Source organism: Carassius auratus, chromosome 35 (assembly GCF_003368295.1).
Source record: "Carassius auratus strain Wakin chromosome 35, ASM336829v1, whole genome shotgun sequence".
NCBI lineage: Eukaryota > Metazoa > Chordata > Actinopteri > Cypriniformes > Cyprinidae > Carassius > Carassius auratus.
The window spans coordinates 4,828,504-4,850,716 of NC_039277.1; the positions used below are offsets into that span (position 1 = coordinate 4,828,504).

Here is a 22,213-nt window from a genome sequence, read left to right on the forward strand (position 1 = left end):
TTTTCTTAAATTATGTTTTTTAAGGAAAACATTTCAGGATGTTTTCTTCATAAATTGGACTTCAATGCCTACCAACTCAGTTGGTTGCTATTGTTTCCTCGAAAAAAAAAAAAAACATTCCAATACGGGACTGGAGACTCGACTCGGACTCGAACTCTGGTAATGGTGACTCGACTTGGACTCGACTTGGACTCGACTCGGACTCTTCTTTGGTGACTCGGACTTGGACTCGGACTCGAACACTGAGACTCAAGACTCGACTTGGACTCGACAGTTGGTGACTCGACTACAACTCTGGCTAGAGGTTGGTCTGACTCCATGCGTATGTTAATGTTACAGTGTGTATTAACAGGAAAAGCACAATAGGCTTTTTCAGCTTTAAGCAGCACTGATTGTGGTACGTACTTTGTGGTCAAAATTACTGTTCTAAAAGCTTATGAACTTGTCCCAGAAGCATACCGACTAAGTCAAATCTAGAGTTTATGCACGATTTGGCTATGCATTTTGACAATTGGTGCTCCGCGGCCGGGGTGGACTCTTTTGAAAGCCTGCGTGAGTTAATTATTTTGGAGCAGTTTAAAGGGTTAGTTCACCCAGATAACAAAATTGTGTAATTAATAACTTACCCTCATGTTGTTTAAAACCCGTAAGACCTCCGTTTATCTTTGGAACACAGTTTAAGATATTTTAGATTTAGTCCGAGAGCTCTCAGTCCCTCCATTGAAACTGTGTGTACGGTATACTGTCCATGTCCAGAAAGGTAAGAAAAACATCATCAAAGTAGTCCATGTGACATCAGAGGGTCAGTTAGAATTTTTTGAAGCATAGAAAATACATTTTGGTCCAAAAATAGCAAAACCGACGACTTTATTCAGCATTGTCTTCTCTTCCGTGTCTGTTGTGAGAGAGAGTTCAAATTCGCGAACGAATAATTCAGTTCACCAAATCGAACTGAATCATTTTAAACGGTTCGCATCTCTAACATGCATTAATCCACAAATGAGCTGTTAACTTTTTTAATGTGGCTGACACTCCCTCTGAGTTCAAACAAACCAATATCCCGGAGTAATTCATGTACTCAAACAGTGCACTGACTGAACTGCTGTGAAGAGAGAACTGAAGATGAACACCGAGCCGAGCCAGATAACGAACAAAACATTGAATCATTCACGAGCTTCAATTGAGGGACTGAGAGCTCTCGGACTAAATCTAAAATATCTTTAACTGTGTTCCAAAGATAAACTGAGGTTTTACGGGTTTGAAACAACATGAGGGTAAGTTATTAATTACATAATTTTGCTATCTGGGTGAACTAACCCTTTAAAAACTCTGTACCGGAGTGCATTGCCACTTATATTGGTGAGTGTGGAGTTAAGTCTGTTGGGGAAGCTGCTGCATTGGCTGACGATTATTTCTTGATTCATACTTCAAGAGGTGGTGTTGGCCCTTATGAAACAAGGGCAAATAGGCCGTTCAAAGATAAGAGAAGTCGTGTTCCAGGGGACTCCGAAAAAATGTGTAATTACTGTCATAAGCGAGGACATTGGAAAAATGATTGTTATGCTCTTAAGTCTCGTCCGAAGCAAGAGTTTCCTATGACTAATCCTGTGATGGGTTCTGCATCTATCACTGACAATGAATTAACTGGAATCACTGGAGAAGGCGATCTGGAGTTGAAATCTTATTTGCCTTTTATTACGGAGGGATTTGTTTCATTAATGGGAAGCAAAGAGCAAGTGCGCATAAAAATTTTGTGTGACACTGGTGCGTTTGACTCGTTTATTATAGCTGCAACTTTGCCATTTTCAAATGACACCTTTTATGGGCTCTGACATTCCTGTAGTGGGAATGGTTTTAAATATTTTGAAAGTACCACAACACAAAATAAAGCTGCATTGTGATCTCTTTCAGGGGTAGGTGTCTGTTGTTGTGCGACCAGCATTGCCTGTGGATGGCGTTGCTATGATCCTGGGTAATGACATAGCCAGTGATAAAGTTTGGGCTGATGTATCTCCACCTTCCAAAATGACGTTGACTCCTCAGGTGTGTAGTAAGCCTGATGAGAGTGAGGTACAATTCCCTGATGTGTTCAGTGCCTGTGCAGTAACTCGTTCAAAGCGTTTGGATAATGATTACTCTGAGGGTGTGGCCTCTAGTCCTAGTCTACTGTTACCCGTTGTCCCCTGGTCTGTTTCCCATGATGAGCTGAGGCAGGAGCAGAGAGCTAACAACACTTTGAAGCCTTGTATGGATGGGGTTTGTTCTACTGTCGAGGTCAGAAATCTTTCTCGTTGTTATTTTTTGCATGATGATATCTTGATGAGAAAATGGACGCCACAGTTTGAGGGTTTTGTTGGTGATCCGATTTATCAAGTAGTTGTTGCTTTAACATATCGGGATATTGTTTTGCAGCTTTCTCATGATCAATCTGGACACATGGGTGTCCGGAAGACACATGACCTGGTTTTGCTGTATTTTTTTTGGGCCATGCTTGAAAAAGGATGTGTCTGTATATATTAAGTCGTGTCACACCTGTCAGTTGACTAGTAAGCCTAACCAGGTTTTGAAGCCTGTGCCACTTTGTCCAATACCAGCTATAAGTCAACCATTTGAACATCTTCTTATTGACTGTGTTGGGCCGTTACCTCCATCAAAATCAGGTGCCAGGTATTTATTGACAGTGATATGTCAAAGCACTAGATATCCTGCAGCCTACCCATTGCACAGTATAACCGCAGTGGTCCATGCATTGTCCCAATTTATTTCTATTTTTGGGGTTCCTCGGTTCATTTAGTCAGATCAAGGGTTGATTATTTGCTCAAGTGCTAAAACAGTTGAACATAGTTCATAACTTTTCATCGGCCTATCATGCTCAAAGCCAAGGTGTTTTGGGGAGGTTTCAACAAACGCTTAAGTCCATGTTGCGTTCATTGTGTGTTCAGATGCAGGGTGATTGGGAAGAGGCTTTACCGTGGATGTTGCTGACTGCTAGAGAGGTAATCCAAGAAAGTACAGGTTTTAGCCCTAATGATTTGATTTTTAGTCATAAAGTGCGGTGTCCCTGGCTCTCTTTCAGGACAACTGGAAGGAAGGTCAGCCACCAACTAACCTACTGGACTTTGTGAATGGGTTCAGGTATAGGCTCTATATGTCCCAGGAGGTGGCTAGGAAAAACTTGGCTAGGACACAAACTAAGATGAAGAAACATTATGATGGTCAGACTGAGCACAGAGAGTTTCTCCCAGGTGACCAGGTTTTAGCTCTTTTGCCTATAATTGCTTCTCCATGGTAAGCTAAATTTTAGGGACCATTTTCTGTATTAAATAAGCTCTCTAAACAAAACTATTTAGTTTCTACTCGAGCTCATAGGACAAAGCCGACACGGAGCTCTGTCATGTTAATCTTTTGAAGCCTTAAGTTCCACGTGAGTCATTTGGGAGTTGGGGGGAGTTAAAGTTGTCCAAAACTCATCCTGTTTGTTTGGCTAGGTCCTCTACTTCAGTTGTAGGGAAGGTGGAGGATTTAGCAGAGCCTGATGAGGTCATGATGTCTGGTTGGCTAAAAAATAAGGATGCTTTGAATAAATTGGAAGGCGTTTTGGGTCATCTAGAGTCATGTCAGCAGACACAGTTGGTTAGGCTGATTAGAAGTTTTCCTTGCCTATTTGGAGATACGCCATCATGTAAAACGCTATAAAAGCATGATATAGATGTGGGGGAGGCAAAGCCAATTAGGCAAAGATTTTATCGTGTTCACCCAGAGAAGCGTAAAAACTTGGAGGCTGAGATTAAGTACATGGTTCAGAATAAGATAGCAGTTCCCTCTGACTCTAGTTGGGTGTCACCCAGTCTCTTGGTCCCAAAGTCAGACAATACATCTCGGTTTTGTACAGATTTTCTTAAAGTGAATGTGGTCACTAAGCCAGACTCCTTCCCTTTACCTCGTATGGAGGATTGTGTTGATCAAGTGGGGGGCTTCGTGACTAAGCTGGTTACTGGCAGGTGCCACTGACAGAAAGGGCAAGGGAGAATGCGTCTTTTATTACACCAGGTGGGCTGTACTCTTATAATGTCATGCCTTTTGGTTTGAGAAATGGGGCAGCAACTTTCCAGCGCCTAATGAACTTGGTGGTGCGTGACCTGGAAGGATGTGCAGTGTATTTGGAAGATGTGGTGGTATATGCAGATTGCTGGCAACAGCATCTGGAGCGTCTTGAAGCTTTTTTTGTTCGTCTAGCTCAAGCTAAGTTAACTGTGAATTTGTCAAAATGTGAATTTGCTAAAGCCACGGTGGTCTATTTGGGTCGTGTTGTAGGTCAGGGTTCGGTGAGACCGGTGCATGCTAAAGTGTGTGCAATTGATGACTTTCCATCACCAACAACAAAGAAGGAGCTTATGAGATTTCTCGGTATGGTGGGCTACTATAGGTGTTTCTGTAGGAATTTCTGAGAGGAAAAGCCAAGTATGTGTGGTCTCTGGTATGCCAGCAGTCTTTTGAGAGGGTTAAAGCTTTAATCTCAAATGCTCCGGTTTTAGTGGCTCCTCGATGGGATCGTGAATTTCATCTGGAGGTGGATGCCAGCATGGTGGGGGCTGGTGCAGTGTTACTGCAGAAGGATGATGGGGGGATTAACAAACCTGTATGTTTCTTTTCAAAGAAATGTAATCGTCATCAGTTAAACTACTCTGTCATAGAAAAAGAAACGCTTGCACTTATTTGGCCATTGCAGCATTTTAGTGTGTATCTGTGCTCTGTTCCAGTGGTAGTTTTCTCCGACCATAATCCACAAATTTTTCTTAGCACTTTACAGACTCCTAACCAACAGTTGATGCGCTGGGCTCTTCATCTCAACATTCGGCATATCAAGGGGCGGGACAATGTGGTGGCAGACGCATTGTCCCGGTCACCAATGTATTAGGTAAGATATGCCTACCCTAGAAAATTGTATCATGAGATACTGGTAGCTCGAGGGTACCTTTATGGGTCCCTGTCTTGTTGGGGTGTTACGGCCCTTGGCCTGTCTTTGCTTCTTTTCTTTGTTCTCTTGCCCCTCCTCTATTTCAGACTTGATTGCTGTCACCTGAGAATGGTGTTTAAATGAGGAGATTCACTGCTGGATTGGGGGCTCTCTTCCTGCTCGGTTCTGGTGGCTCGAAGCTTGAAAGCTGCTCGGTTGACCTGTTCAGGTCCATGCCTCTCTCGGGACGCCAGCATTCTTCACTGATGCACATTTGAGTTTAAGTTTTTGTCTTTTGTTTCACTCAACACTTGCACTCATACACATAATACATCCATGCACTTGCCTTACACTACTAATATTGACATTCGCACACCCCATATTTGGATTTTGTTGTTTAAACTGTGTTGGATACACAATAAATTTATGTTTTGTACCGTTTGTTTGTGGCATGGTCTCCTATCGCTTGTTATGGCTCTGAGTTAGTTGTAAAAATTATTATAATTTTATTACTTAATGTTTGAAACAGCAGGTTATCAACTTAGAATATCAATTTATATGAAGTGCGACTATGCATATCCCACAACATTAGGCTAAATTAAAAAAGAAAAGAAAAAACGATTCAGATCAGGCACAAACAATAATGTGACAACTTAAACAGCAGCAGGAGTAAGGCATATAGCCTAACCTAATCCATTTCTTAATATTGTTTGCAAGAAACACCAGTCTATCAACATGATCTGGATTAAGTGCGGCTCTCTTTTTATTTACAATGTTCCTCGCAGTGGAGAACACACGTTCGGAGGGCACAGACGGGCCTGGCTACTAGCTATTATTCGAAAACACTGCATATCTATCTCTATCTCTATATACGGGGTGGGGGAGGGTGGCAAGGACTGCTATATATACATTTATCTTATATTTATGCATAATTGTTTAATATCTGAAAAAAAGCTAACAAAAGTTGTTTTAAAAGTTTTTTTCAAAATCTAATGACATTCTGATATTTTAAGTGAGACTCCATTGTCTAAAATTTTAAGCAACACTGTTGCTGAACAGTAAGTGCCTTGGTAAACATGAACAATAGATATATTTAATATTTCAGAATAGCCAGAAAGGAGAGAGAGAGAAGTAAAAAAAAACTGGCCAACAAAAACAAGTTTTAAAGAGCATCATTTAATCTGCCCTTTGGGCTTGAATAATCACAAAAGTAAGAGTCATTCATCATACATATTTCACATAGAGGATTATCACCACAGTGTGTGTGTTATCATTCTGGGGGTTTGTGCATGAGCGAGGTAAACATCTCAGAAACACTTTCACTAATAGTAATCTGAATCTAAATCATCTTTAAAATATGTTTTTACAGATTTTTTTTGTTATGCTTTAACTGAGAGCTATGTACAAACTGAAGCAAGTCAGAACAAGAATGAAGCAGGAAATGACAGAGGCATTAAATTGAGACATTCACCCCACCCCCCTCTGTCTTAACAAAAAAAAAAAAAACATCCTGGCTCTCATGCGTACACCAACTCATTTGTTCATTCTTATGAAGCCTAAATACCACTGAGCACCAAACGAGCAAGTCCATGAGAGTCAAAAATTGTGAGATGCTTTAATATACAGTATTATTATCACCACCCAGACCTCGTGCAGAACCTGAATGGCTGTCAACTGAATATCAGTTATTAATCTGTACAGTTCGAGGTAATATTACCAGCATGTAGTCACAGAGGTGAGCCTGTATTTTTTCATGCTGTATTCTCAGACAGACCCTCTTGTTCTGCCGGATCTTGTTGATTTCCCTGTGGCAACTGCTGTCTCTTGAAGAAGCCAGCCTGGTGGGACATCATCAGTATTGTATTTTATTATGATTAAGCATTTTCCTTTGTCAGAATTACAGTGTATTAGTAGCTGCAGTTCAAGCAAAAACAAAGAGCACATACCATCCATAGGATCGCCATAATAACAGCCAAAAGGAGGAGGCCGCCGATGACACTTCCTATGATAATACTAATAGGAATATCTCCAATCGCTCCTACTTTACTCACTGTAATTTTTATCTGCAGCAGAATCAGGAAAGATTAGATAAATCATATCAACACATACACACACATACACAGTACATATGTGCAAGCTATAATTTTATCCTTAAATATCTGTTGTATTTTATTTGATCATTTGAAGAATGTTTAAGGTTTTGTTTTGTTTTTATTGGGGGAAAAAAAAACACTGTGAAAATTACTCAAAGCCAAAATGGTCTCTTTAGCAGAGTGGTTCATATCTTAAACACAACAGAAAGACAAGGATTAACAGACCTGTTGTTGTTTGTGTGTGACGACTATGAGGTCAGGCTGAGATGTTTGTATCTCTGAGCTTCCAGCCACTAAAACTGTCTGAAAATCAGCCTAGAAGGAAATAAACATGGAGCGTGGAATAAAGCATCTGCTCACAACAGATATCAGAAATGCTAAATGGAGATAAAATGGTCCGAGAGACACTCACAAAGGCAAATGTGCCTTTCCAGAGCCTTGTGGTGATGTTTACAAAGTAATTGGTTTTCGTCTTCAGGTCTTTGAGTACACAAGTCATGGTTTCACATTTTGCTGCATTACAATTCTGGAAATGAACAAATGTTTGTTTTCAGTAGGATATAAAAATAAGTTATTTTAGAAAAGTTTCTTCTGCTCACCAAGGCTGAATTTATTTGATCAAATATACAGTAAAAACTAATTTTGTGAAAAACTATTAAAATCTAAAAGTACGATTGTCTGTTGTAATATATTTTTAAATGTCATTTCTTTGCTATGATAAAGGTGATCTTTCAGCATCATTACTCTAGTCTTCAGTGTCACATGATCTTTGAGAAATCATTCTAATATGCTGATTTGCCGCTCAAGAAACATTTCTTATTATTATCAATGTTAAAAACAGTGGTGCTGCTTCATATTTTAAGGAAACTTAAATTTCTTTTCAGGATTCTTTGATCAATACAGAGTTCAGTATTAATGTATTTATTTGAAATAGAAATCTTCTGTAACATTATAAATGTTTCTATTGTCATTTTTGATCAGTGAAATGCATCCTTGCTTAATAAGAGTATTATTATCTAAAAAAAAAAATAATGTGCATATTGCAGCATGTATAATTTAATATAACGCATGCATACAGACCAGTTCTTTTGTCCCTCTAAAGCTCTCTTTAGCAAAGCTGGCAGTGTGTGTTTTCTCTTTGATCTTCAGCGGGTCAGTCAGATTGCTGCTGTCACACTGCACATTTAAAACCTATGCAGCAGAAACAGAGATTAAATGTTCTGGTTTTACATCCCAGAATGGTATTTACAGCACAATTTTCTAAATACACGTGTAGTGAAACACTTTATTCATATAGAAAGTTTAGAATAATTAAGATTTTAATAGAGCATTATACTTACAGGAGCCGTTCTGACTGAAGTCACATACAGTAAAGGATTTCCAGCTTTGGTGCTGGTGGGAAACGATACGGTCAGAAGAGCCTGGTTGATTTGGAAAGTTCCAGTTAAAACCTGCAGAAAGACAAACTTTAAATAACTTGAATAGTTCAACACTGCTAATGCTAGAGGGAACTATATTAGTTTAATGTTAGATACACTTTTTTTTTTTTTTTTTTGACTCACTCGTAATGTTATGATGTATTCTGGGCCGATGTCATTGAAACCTGAGACTGTATGTTTGACTTGATCCTCAGGATCAATGGCGCAAAAATCCAAGTTTATGTTTCTTGAAAAATAATAATTAAAAAAATGAACAGAGGGAACCATTATTAATAACTGAGCATCAATAATACTCTATAATATTTGAGCAGCAAATCAGCATATTAGAATGATTTCTGAAGGATCATGTGACACTGAAGACTGGAGTAATGATGCTGAAAATTTTGCTTTACCATTACAGAAATAAATTACATATATACCTAATATATATTTCAATAGAAAACTTATTTTAAATTATCATAATATTTCACAATATTACTATCTTTGCTGTATTGTTGATCAAATAAATGTAGTCTTGGTGAGCAGAAGAGACTTCTTTCAAAAACCACATTAGAGGAGATAAAGGTAATCAAAGCATTAGTTTGACCTCTGACCTTGTGAGGATGATTTCGGCATCGTACTGGACTGGGATAGAGATAGAGGCCTTGTTATCTGATGTCACTTCCTCCTCACTGTCACTGTAAAAAGTTGTGTAGTGTTTTTTTAAAGTCAAACCAAACAGATGCACAAAAATTCAAACAGAAGTGTGTTAAAAACTGTATTTTTACCTTTGCACTTCAAAGTTCACAACAGCCTGTTTCTCTGGTTGTTTCAGGTTGAACTCAAAGTTGATCTCAAATGTTACCTGATGAGACAAATTGAAATAATTAAAGAAAACATCTGTATGCTCAAACAGACACACATAACCCTAACATTATGGGGGGACTCTACATAAATATAATGGTTTTTATACTGTACTAAGTGTATTTTGCTATCCCCTTACATAATCTATACCTCTCACACAAAACTTTAGCATTTTTACATTTTCAAAACTCTTCATTCTGTATGATTCATAAGCTGTTTTCGGGGACCAAAAAATTTCTCCACAAGGTCAAAATTTCATGGTGTTGCTGCTCTTGTGGGGACATTTGGTCCTCATAATGTAGGGTACACCAGGTACAGACATACACAGACACTTTTCTCTTACCGTCTGGCCAGGCGTCAGGGTCGGGTATCCAACTCTGCAGTCGAGTGAGCCTGTTGTTGTACTGCATGTCACCTCAGTGTTGTCTTTCTGCACACATAAGTAGAAAGATTCACAAATACAATTTTGCGTACACAAACCAGAGAAGATTTATGCCAGAGCAGGAAATGGTGGGCCTACAGGTGGTGTAAAAGAGGCGTAGAACAGGTTACTGGAGAAGTTAGCAGACACTCTTGTATTGTATGCATTTTCTTTCATGTTCTTTACTGTCACAATGAAAGACAGTCTTCTTTTGTTGGGTCCAACTAGAAAGGCAGATGAGCTGCAAAACACAACAAAATCTTTTTAGATTTCAGGATTCAGTTTTTTTTAATAACATGATACACCTAGCCCTGCTTGTAGTAATTTATTATTTTTAGTTTACTCTTAAAGGGACAGGTCACACTAACAAACATTCTGTCATTCTTTGCTAAGGCAGAGACTCCCAAACTTTTATCAGCCTAACCTATTTGACTTTTTACTTGAAGCACCCCCTGATATTTTAAATTAATCGGAATAATTTATCAGCACATTTGTTCACTGTTCTCTGATGTCAATTAATGTCATTTGTCATATACAGGTGCATCTCAATAGATTAGAATGTTGTGGAAAAGTTCATATATTTCAGTAATTCAACTCAAATTGTAAAACTTGTGTATTAAATAAATTCAGTGCACACAGACTGAAGTAGTTTAAGTTTTTGGTCATTTTAATTGTGATGATTTTGGCTCACATTTAACAAAGACCCACCAGTTCACTATCTCAGCTAATTAGAATATTTCATAAGACCAATAAAAAAAATGTTTTTGTGATTTGTTGGCCTTCTGAAAAGTATGTTTATTTACTGTACATGCACTCAATACTTGGTAGGGGTTCCTTTTGCCTGAATTACTGCAGCAATGCAGCGTGGCGTGGAGTCGATCAGTCTGTGGCACTGCTCAGGTGTTATGAGAGCCCAGGTTGCTCTGATAGTCGCCTTCAGCTCTTCTGCATTGTTGGGCCTGGCATATCGCATCTTCCTCTTCACAATACCCCATAGATATTCTTGGTCAGGCGAGTTTGCTGGCCAATTAAGAACAGGGATACCATGGTTCTTAAACCAGGTTCTGGTAGCTTTGGCACTGTGTGCAGGTGCCAAGTCCTGTTGGAAAATGAAATCTGCATCTCCATAAAGTTGGTCAGCAGCAGGAAGCATGAAGTGCTCAAAAACGTCCTATCTATATATGGCTATGTTGACTTTCGACCTCAGAAAATACAGTGGACCAACACCAGCAGATGACATGGCACCCCAAACCATCACTGACTGTGGAAACTTTACACTGGACCTCAAGCAACGTGGATTGTGTGCCTCTCCTCTCTTCCTCCAGACTCTTGGACCCTGATTTCCAACGGAAATGCAAACTTTACTTTCATCAGAGAACATAACTTTGGACCACTCAGCAGCAGTCCAGTCCTTTTTGAATCGAGACGTTTCTGATGCTGTCTGTTGTTCAAGAGTGAATGGACACAAGGAATGAAACAGCTGAAACCCATGTCTTGCACACGTCTGTGCGTAGTGGTTCTTGAAGCACTGACTCCAGCTGCAGTCCACTCTTTGTGAATCTCCCCCACATTTTTGAATGGGTTTTGTTTCACAATCCTCACCAGGGTGCGGTTATCCCTATTGCTTGTACACTTTTTTCTACCACATCTTTTCCTTCCCTTCTTCTCTCTATTAATGTGCTTGGACACAGAGCTCTGCGAAGAGTCAGCCTCTTTTGCAATGACCTTTTGTGTCTTGCCCTCCTTGTGCAAGGTGTCAATGGTCGTCTTTTGGACAACTGTCAAGTCAGCAGTCTTCCCCATGATTGTGTAGCCTACAGAACTAGACTGAGAGACCATTTAAAGGCCTTAGTAGGTGTTTTGAGTTAATTAGCTGAATAGAGTGTGGCACCAGGTGTCTTCAATATTGAACCTTGTCACAATATTCTAATTTTCTGAGATACTGAATTTGGGATTTTCCTTAGTTGTCAGATATAATCATCGTAATGAATATAATATACAAGTTTCACTTTTTGAATGGAATTAGTGAAATAAATCTATATAATATACAAGTTTCACTTTTTGAATGGAATTAGTGAAATAAATCTATCTATCTATCTATCTATCTATCTATCTATCTATCTATCTATCTATCTATCTATCTATCTATCTATCTATCTATCTATCTATCTATCTATCTATCTGTCTATCTATCTATCTATCTATCTATCTATCTATCTATCTATCTGTGTCTGTGTGTGTGTGTGAAAGGGTACCTAGATACATTAACAGGTTTCACAGTCAGCTTCAGGTCACAAGAACATTTGTCATCAGAGCCACAGTCCTTTACAAAAGGGATCTGAGCAAACAGGAATATATTTTGACAGTTTAAAATCTTTGAAACAATTCATGATGGAATAATGCTCTTAATTAAATTCAGAGGGAACCTTACAAAAAATTCCCACGCTTTGGGCTGAAATGCATCCAGGGCAGGGCCAGTGTCTGGATTCTGCAAAGTGATGTTGACTCGCAAAGCAATTGGACTAACAAAATCAGGAGTCTCCTATTAAACAATAAAATCAATGATGTAAATTCATTATTCAAGTACTTTTAAACTAAATAAATCTGAAGTACAGTGAGCATGGCCATAGCCAGGGATAGAAAACTAGTGAGGTCTGAGTTATTTTTAGTTTATTAAAAAAAAATTATCACAGTGCAACATTCTGGGTACATTATTTTATGGTTTCAAAAATATTTAACCTAAAAAGAATGTTCCCCTAACATTAGTATTTGGTTCCTATATATATATATATATATATGTATATTATATATATTTATATAGTTCCATAAAAATAACCAAACGGGAACCAAAAACTTGTTTGCCAAATTTTGTGTTTGCTAGGTGGTGAGCTTTTGGGCTGGAAATCATCCGTCCAATCTGGCAACACTGCTCTCAAGCTTTATTCACTCCGCCAGCATCTCGCAATGCTCATTTTCATACCACGGGCACTAATCATTGTTGCAAACAGTCTAAACTTAATTATACATGCAGACACTTATACGACGAGCTTTAAATAGCAGATTAGTCATTCAAAGAACACATTTTATTTTTGAACATAAAGAATTTACAGAGGTCAGAACCTCGGTGGCCTCATAGCTGGCTATGGGCATGACAGTGAGTATTATTAGTCTGAACGGAGGTCTGAGGCTTGCGGCGAGTGGCTAAAACTCACCTGCACATAGACATTATGATCTACACAGGTTTCTTTGTCAGAGACGCTGACAGGTTTCTGAATAAGACGCTCTGAGTTGTTAAACTGGGCTCTTGAAGTGACTCTAGACGACTGCAGGTCAGCGTCAAGCGTCAAGTTGTATTTGATATCTGAAGACAAGTGCATTTCCATTCAGTTCCATGGAGGTTTTTCGGGAAATCAGCATACTGTATATGAGATACAATAAAATGAGAGATGACCTTACCTACTTTACCCACTACTGTAGGTGTAAATTTTGACCTGAAACAGACTTTTGCAGCAACACACGACACCATCCTTCCTTCAAACATGCAAGGTTTACTCAGAATGCTGATCTTCTCAGGAATGAAGGAGACGGTTGCTGTGACAACTGCAACTCCCCTTGACCTGAAATCACAAATACTGTATGAAACATCACAGTTTCAGTATGATTTTATAGATTTAAAAAAACTAGATGGAGATCCTCACCAGAGCTGCACTGCTTTCCCAGCTGCTCCGACTGAAACATCAGGGATTGAGTCACCGTTCATATCGCCACGACTATCTAAGGAGCGTCCAAAGAACCGAAGCGCAGGGTCCAGTTTGGATCCAAGTATTTTCTGCAGAAAATGACAAGACAGCAAAATAAGACAATTTGTTTGAAATGAAAAACAAGATTATATGATTGCATAATAAGGAAAATTGATATTTTAATAGTTCTTAGCTAAACAGTTATACCATTTTCAAGAAAAGCTATTGTTCAGTGACTCTTTTTTAAAACAAATTATTCATAAAAGAATAAATTTTTTTTCATATAGTTGCACCTCATGACATTTTATAACCTGAGATAACATTGCCTTGTCATAAAAATGATCTGATATTTTAAAAGACTTATTGACCTGTACACAGCATGAGAGTGTCACAGTGTGTGGTCTGTGTATCCCTGGGTGTCCACTAGAGGTCTCAATTCCCCTTATCGTCACTGTTCATTGTTTTCAGCTGTTTCCACTTACATCGTTTGCACCTGTCTTTAAATACCTGGTTTGTTTCAGTCTGTGTTACGGAGTCCTTGCCTCATGTTATCCGTAGTCTCTATCTTCCCTTGTGTTCTGTCTGTTCCTCGTTGTTTGGATACTCTGGTTTTGACCTGGCTTGAACTGTTTACCCCTTTGGATTTGCCCTTAAATAAAGATTCATACCTGCATTTGGTTCTCTATCCTCGTTCCTGTATCACCGGACGTGACAGAAGGACTCCGTCAAACAGAGAACCAGCGGTATGTCTGCCCACGTCTCATCCCCAGCCACAGAGCGGGACAGAGGCGGTTTTGAGGGAACTCGCCTGGTGGTTTTCCGGGGGACCAGGGGAGGTCGCCGAGGAGGGAGTGGTCGAGAGGAGACTCGGCATCGCTCTCAACCATGGCCTCCCATCGATCCGGGGCTTCTGTGGAATGGGTCAGAGCCACCGTCTCACCATGGCAGACGGAGAGGTGAGAAGAAGCGCATGCCCACCATGGTAGTGCCACAACCCAAGATGGCCGCCAGCCCAGCGCCACAGCACCAAGTGGTCGCCAGCCCAGTACCACAACACAAGATGGCCGCCAACCCAGCGCCGCTGTGGTGCATGGCCACCAACCCCGCACCACAAGGCAGGATGGAGGCCAGCCTCACACCTCAGTACCAGATGGCCACCAGCTCAGCGCCGACGTTCAAGATGGCCGCTGACTCATTCTTGGAGTATTTCTCCACGCTGTCACAGATCCTAGAAGTTCCCAAGACTATTCACGGCAAAGCTTCTGAGTCAGCGCCACAGCCCAAGATGGCCGCCAGCCAAGTCCCACAGCACAAGATGGGCGTCAGATTAGAGCCACAGCACAAGATGGCCGCCAACCCAGCGCCACAGCACAAGATGGCCGACTCAACGCCTGAGTCGCCAGTCAAGGCGCCACCGATTCGCCATCATAGAGGACGGAGGACGGGGAGACGGGCGTATACCGTTCCTCAAGGCCTGGAGAACGTTCTCGAGCGGGCCGATGCCGTCCTGGAGGACGTTCCCGAGCGGGTCGCTGCCGTCCAGGAGGACGTTCCCGAGCGGACCGCTGCCGTCCCCGAGGCGGTGCCCGAGGTGGTGCCCGATGCTGTCGAGTCAGGTTCCGGTGGACTCTCAGGAGTCGAGTCAGGTTCCGGCGGACTCTCCGTAGTCGAGTCAGGTTCCGGCGGACTCTCCGTAGTCGAGTCAGGTTCCGGCGGACTCTCCGGAGTCGAGTCAGGTTACGGCGGACTCTCTGGAGTCGAGTCAGGTTCCGGTGGACTCTCTGGAGTCGAGTCAGGTTCCGGGGGACTCTCCGGAGTCGAGGCAGGTTCCAGCGGACCCTCCGGAGTGGAGTCAGGTGTTTGTGGACCCTCCAGAGCCAGGGCCGGTCACCGATGACCATCCAGAGCCAGTCACCGATGACCCTCCAGAGCCAAGTCGAGTCACTGGGTGGTCTCCTGCTCCGTCCTGGGGGACTCCGGCCTCAACCACGGGGGCGTGGTGGTCATCTGCTCCACCCTGGGGGACTCCGACGTCAACCACGAGGACGTGGTGGTCATCTGCTCCGCCCTGGGGGACTCCGACGTCGACCACGAGGACATGGTGGTCATCCGCTCCGCCCTGGGGGACTCTGGCAGCAACCACGAGGATGTGGTGGTCTTCTGCTCCGCCCTGGGGGGCTTCCGCCCTGACCACACGGCTGTGGTGGTCCTCTGCCCCGCCCTGGTGGGCGCCTCAACATGCCCTTCTTGGACTTCTGTTTGGTGTTCTTGGTTTCTGTTTTGTTTCTGTCTGTTCCCCTCAGTTAGTCTTGCCCTCCATCCCTCCCCCTAACCTCCTCCAATCCTCCTCCCTCCTGGTCTCCCTGTTTTGTGTTTACACTTCTGGTGTCTGTTCCCCAAGTTTTCCTTTCCGGCCCTCCGTCCCTCCCCCTGAGCCTCCACCTGTCCGCCGCCCTCCTGGTCTTTTTGGTATTTTTTGTGTCTGAGGAGCATCTGGAAGCTGCTCCTTAGAGTTAATGTCACAGTGTCTGGTCTGTGTATCCCTGGGTGTCCACTAGAGGTCTCACTTCCCCTTATCGTCACTGTTCATTGTTTTCAGCTGTTTCCACTTACATCGTTTGCACCTGTCTTTAAATACCTGGTTTGTTTCAGTCTGTGTTACGGAGTCCTTGCCTCATGTTATCCGTAGTCTCTATCTTCCCTTGTGTTCTGTCTGTTCCTCGTTGTTTGGATACTCTGGTTTTGACCCGGCTTGAACTGTTTACCCCTTTGGAAGATTCATACCTGCATTTGGTTCTCTCTCCTCGTTCCTGTATCACCGGACGTGACAGAGAGTCCTCTCCCTGATATCTTTTCATGTTTTTTGCTTTTTTCCCCTGCATGTAACTTGCACCATCTTTCATTTAGTGGACAAATGTTTTTCAAATATTAATAAGCAAAATATTGTATATTTGATTTCAGTTAGTTGCCAAGTCAAAGATTTCTTATTTTCTTTTAATTTAACCTGATGTACTAAAATAACTAAAACTGCTGACTGAACTTCATAACTGCAATATATATAAATATATATATGTACATGTAAAATATTATTGGTGCATTCTACCTGTGAGCTCTGCTTTCTGATGGTTTTTCTGTCTCCATAGTAGATGTAAACGGCACCTTGGCCATTGCCTTCCAGCGGAGCACCAACCACCACATCACTGAAGCGGTCCATGTTTAGATCGGGGACAGCAGTGATGGCTGTCCCAAACCGAGCATTCTCAGATGCGGAGGATCCCTCTAACCTCCCCTGGTTGCTTAATTTGCCCTGAGAACAATATAAGGCAAAATGGTCTTTTTAGGACCTGCTTTGAGTGAATATTAGTTTTTTGAACAGTAAAGCGGTTTCACCTTGTTAATGGTGAAGAGGTAGACTCTTCCGGTTTCAGATTTCTCCTTGCTCATGTACATCGGAGCTCCGACCAGCAGCAGATCAGTCACACCATCAGCATCCACATCAACAGGACAGAGAACACTGCCAAAATAAGAGCCGATCTGCAAACCACAGAACACAATGATCTATGACAGGACTTCACTGTCTAATGAAACTAAATCTCACAGAGAGATGTGTTTACCTGATCTCCTCTCTGTGAATCTACGATGACCGGCTGATTCTGGCTGTTGATACTGTAAACTATGACCTGTCCTCTATGAGCGGCACGAGGAGCACCGGCCACATAAAACTCAGACGAGCCGTCGATTACAGACGTGACAGAGTATCCTGAACAAATGACAGGGGAAAATGTTAGGAATTTGTTTATTCACAAATACAGTAAAAAGCATTAATATTGTGAAATATTATTATAATTTAAAACAACTGTTTTCCATTTGAATATATTTAATTTAATTTATTCCTTTGTTCAAAGCTGAATTTTAAGCATCATTACTCCAGTCTTCAGTGTCACACGATCCTTCAGAAATCATTCTAAATATACCGATTTGATGCTCAAGAAATATTTATTATTATCAGTGTGGAAAACAGTTGTGCTGCTTCATATTTTTGTGGAACTATGATTTCCATTTTGTTTTAGGATTCTTTGATGAATAAAAAAGTTCAAAAGAACAGCATTTATTTTAAATGATTAAATAATATTTTTGATAGATGTAATGCATCCTTGCTGAATTAAATATAAATTTATTTAAAAATAAAATCCTACAGACCTCAAACTGTAGCAGAGATGTGAATATAAAGTTACATGACCTCTTAATTTGCTTTTTATAATGAAAATGACTTTACAGTTCATTTTATGGTTGGCTCACCAAGTAGTGAGCTGTGGTTTCTGTCATCCAGGATTTTCTCAAAAGCATTTTTGAGGAAAATGTGTGATTTCTCAGCTGTTTGATGGACAATGGTCCCGCTCCATCCATACGCTCCAACAGCACCCAGCATGATCACATCCTGTGGGATAAAATGCCACCCGTCATGCCTTCATTTCTTGTAAATCAGCATGTTACATTACAAATTAACTCAATCAGATATTTTGAAAGATTACTGACACCTTCTTATTGGTCTGGTATGCGCTGAATCCTACTTGGGACATCTCCAGTTGAAATTCCTGACCTTGACTGGTGCCTCAAATCAAACAAGTCTAAACCATTAAATGCTTATCATAATTTAAAGCTGTATTTTAGGTTAAAAAAGTGACCTGTTGTCACTGGATGAACAAATGCATTATTCAATTTGGCATACATGAATGCAAGATTTACCCTCAATGTTAAAGATTCTTTCCCCCAGAGATTCTGCGATATTGATTAGTGCTTCCTCTGATGACACATTGAACATGTAGTTCTCTGTTGGAGTGCTAGCGATCAATTCAATCTCCTTGATGAATATTTGAATGTCGGCACTTTGCTTGAGAATCTGTGTAATTTCATAGATGACAGTAATGAACCAAATTCTAATTTTACTGTCCATTGAAAATATCTAAACAAACTTAAAACTTAAAACAAAACAAAATACCTTTAACTCAAGACATATTCTAAAAAATAAATAAATAAACTGTAAAACTGGGTTCCTCAATATGAAATTTAAAACAGTGATTCTCAATACTCATTTTATTTCACAATATGCTCTCATTATTTATTTATAATGTTGTAGATGAAAATATAATCAACATTAAAGTTTACATTTTATTAATGTAATGCTTTTTTTTCATGCTGATGTCTCTCACTCACAGCAATGCCAAAGCGAATGATGCCCTCTCTTTTGCATCTCTCAATGACCTCTTGACCTTTATCACCATCAGCAGATTCTCCATCTGTTACCACAACCAACACCTTAGTAGCACCGGGACGGCCACCTTTTTCTGGTAGGAAAGCTGTCTGTCTGAAACACAAACAATCACAAAATGTGTTTTTTTCACAAACAATAAACAAACAAACAAACAAATAAATAAATGAAAAAAAAGAGTTTGTAGGGGATGGGATACCTGACATTGTCAAGTGCTGCAAAAGTGTTGGTTACTATTCCAGTTTTTTGCTTAATAACAGAAGCTGCTGAAAGAAGTTTTTCTTTATTTTGGTCAGAACTAAAATTATAATGAAAGGACAAATCCTCCGAATACTGCATAATACAGACCTAAAAAAAAAAAAAAAAAAAAAAAAAAAAAATCCAAAGTCATATCATAGGAATAAAATAAATAAACTGGATCATAATAAGCTGCATTGCAGTACTTACTCTGGTTTTATCTGGTCCAATATCAAGATTTTCCAAAAGCTTAATGAGAAAGTTTATAACGTCAGGCCATGGATATATACTGTTTGATCCGTCCAAAACAATGGCAACATCCATGGGCCCACCACAAGCTGAATGAGAAATTCAGATCAAGAATGATTAACTTAATCAATTATTTTATACATTTCTGACAATCCAAAATAAGATGTACTTTGAAGGGCAGGAGAGAAGGATGACTGAAGCGTAAACTGTGAGTTTACTACAATACAGACTCCTGGGTAAAAGTAATGACTGCCACAGCGCTGAGCCCACAGAGGACCACATGTCTGAAACACACATTTATACTGAACTTTATACAGTTTAATACATGGAAGAGCCTCTTGAGTATGAAAACACCTGAATGAATGCTTTTAAAAGGGAAAACGAGCCCCCTGATGGTGACACATTGCTACTAAAACATACCATCGTTCCTTTAGGTTCAGCTAATGGAGTGAGAGTCAGGCCCAGACTCATGTTGGCGTTGATGCTCTGCACACCATCTATGCTGACAGAGTCTTTGAAGACACAGATATATTTACATGACAATTAGGAATCTAAATCTAAATTCAAAATCTAAAATCATTTAATGGTAAAGGACCCCCTTACAAAAAATTATTATGGTGTCGGTAAAACAATAGGCAAGTGCTGATTAGCCATGCATTTTTACTTCATGGTATTATTATTGTTTTATGTCCAAAAACACATGGTTATACCACAATACTTTTTATAACTGCATCATTATTTCAGATAAAGAGAAACTGACCTGCAAGATTAAGTTTTTGGCAGTTGGCTCCTCCGGAAGCACTAATGTCACACTTATAGAGACTTCCTTTTCTATTCTGAGGGTATCCGCTCCAGGGTGAACCCACCAGCAGCCTGAGCAGAAACAACCATTTCTCTATGCACTCAAAGAAATTATGCAAACAGACATTGCTACATGCAAATTATTTTTGCCTGCTGTGTTTATGATATTAAAGCAATAATTTAACCGGAAATGACTTCAAGAAGTTCAAGATGTAGATGAGTTTGCTGGTTCATCAGAACAAAAGAAACAAACTCATCTACATCGTGGATGGCCTGAAGGCGATATATTTTCAGCAAATTTTCATTTTTGGGTGAACTGTTCCTATTCCTAAGATTGATAGAGTGCCAAATAATGTTCCTTTAGAAAAGAAAAAAGAAAAAAACAAATCCTGTTATTCCAGACAGGAAATAGTCATTAACAGAGTTGTTGTGGTCTCATTTGTTCCCCACTTTAAATCTGTGTGTGAACTGTGAGTCAGAGCATCAGTCCAATACTATCACAATACTGTGCCGGAAGGAACACAGAGTCACAGAACAATTGAGAGAGTCTTTATTAATCCAACATAGAACACAGGAAGAAGACACACATACTTATTTGTAGACCTGACAAACACAGACTGAACAGACTAAGACCTTTATACACAAGATAATTGGGGAAACACAGGTAAGATAAATGACTAAATTAACGGGAACATGGAACACATGGGGAAGAAACTAGACACACCTGAAATCAAATAAACAAACCACACGGGAGACAGAAACTTGGTCACTGGGGCAAAAGCACACATAATGAGTTCAGGGGTGTGGCAGATACTTCCAGGAATAGACTTTAGATCCACAACATGTTTTAGAAAAAAATGTCTGGTGTGTGACATAGCTTACCATTTTTCTTGATTATTGCTTAACTGTTGTACAGTGTAGCCAAACTCTTCTACTGCAACACCTGAGAAGATTTTAGCTCCTGCAGTCCCCACATTAAAACCCTGAGTGTGAACAATACAGAAACCTGTGGGAAAAGTTAGACGTTCTCTCTGTTTATAGATCGACAGATAGATAGATAGATAGATAGATAGACCTAAAATAATAGGTTAAATAAATTATCTTAAACTTATTTATTTTTTTAAATTGGTGATTTTTTCAATTTAGTTAGATTTATGCTTTAAACTATTTTTAAAAAATGTCATCACAGAAGGAAAATAAACTTATTTGAAGATATAATATATTATCTGAAAGTACAAATTCATACAATTTATATTTAGCATTTTAAGTTGATCATTTTAAGGAGGTTACAGTATTTGTGACTATTTAAAACATTTTCATTATTAGATCATTACCACAAAATGTCATGTCTGTCCACCCAAATGTAAAAAAAGTTATGAAATTATGAAGATTCATTAATTGTAAACCATATTTGGGAAGCAAAACAAGTACTCACTCTGCAATAAAATCACTAGTATCACAACTTTTTCCATTTTGTCCATTGCTGGAGAAATTGTTAAGGTGAAAGAGCAGATAGTGATTACTCCGGTCTTGCTGTCATGAAACAACCGAAACTACCCCTTGGCTCAGGGTAAAAGTTACTGTGAGAGGATATGATGTCAGCCCTTCAGATCTCTATCTTTATTTCACGTTGTCATTAGCCAAAGATATACAAATAAATGACCAAATAAGGTAAAGGTCTTTACAGCTGTTCGTTCATTTGGTTTAAATGGGCGTCACCTTTTTTTATTTCATGCCTTGTTAGAATAAAACTGGAAAAGGGAAGAATGAAAAGATAAAAATAGCAGATTATGAACTATGGAGAAGCCAGTAATGGACACAATTTAAACATGAAATAATGTCAGAAGACTGAGTCATAATAGATTGACAGCATGATGAGAAATAGTGTGCACAAGCAGGTGCATCTCAACTACACTGCTATTTTTACGAGTTACTATTGGCTGAAACTTATCGTGAGGTGTTCCCTCTGCAGACTATGACACACACACATACACACGCACACACACACACACATGTTTGTTTTTGTGAAAAGTGGGGACATCCCATAGGCGTAATGGTTTTTATAATGTAGAAACTGTATATTCTATCGCCCTTCAGCAACCCTACCCCTAAACCTAACCCTCACAGGAAACTTTGTGCATTTTTACTTTCTCAAAAAAAAACT

The 22,213-nt window shown here is 40.0% G+C and overlaps 1 protein-coding gene across 1 annotated transcript; it reads right to left on the reverse strand.

Annotated features, from left to right (window-relative positions):
• Positions 1-6,126: 6,126 nt before the first annotated feature.
• Positions 6,127-21,602, reverse strand: LOC113054095 (integrin alpha-2-like). Its single transcript, XM_026219413.1, has 30 exons — positions 21,485-21,602; positions 20,932-21,055; positions 20,009-20,121; positions 19,669-19,760; positions 19,418-19,532; positions 19,210-19,337; positions 18,962-19,110; positions 18,708-18,858; positions 18,240-18,393; positions 18,032-18,105; positions 17,793-17,931; positions 17,108-17,253; positions 16,884-17,027; positions 16,597-16,800; positions 13,452-13,582; positions 13,210-13,370; positions 12,966-13,114; positions 12,185-12,295; positions 12,009-12,091; positions 9,853-9,994; positions 9,676-9,762; positions 9,257-9,333; positions 9,083-9,166; positions 8,613-8,715; positions 8,391-8,501; positions 8,131-8,241; positions 7,463-7,576; positions 7,276-7,365; positions 6,904-7,020; positions 6,127-6,795 (listed from the first exon to the last, which is right to left on the reverse strand). Exons 1-30 carry the CDS (start codon positions 21,528-21,530, stop codon positions 6,709-6,711), a joined length of 3,537 nt encoding a protein of 1,178 aa, XP_026075198.1. The 5' UTR covers positions 21,531-21,602; the 3' UTR covers positions 6,127-6,708.
• Between the last annotated feature and the right edge of the window lie 611 nt (positions 21,603-22,213).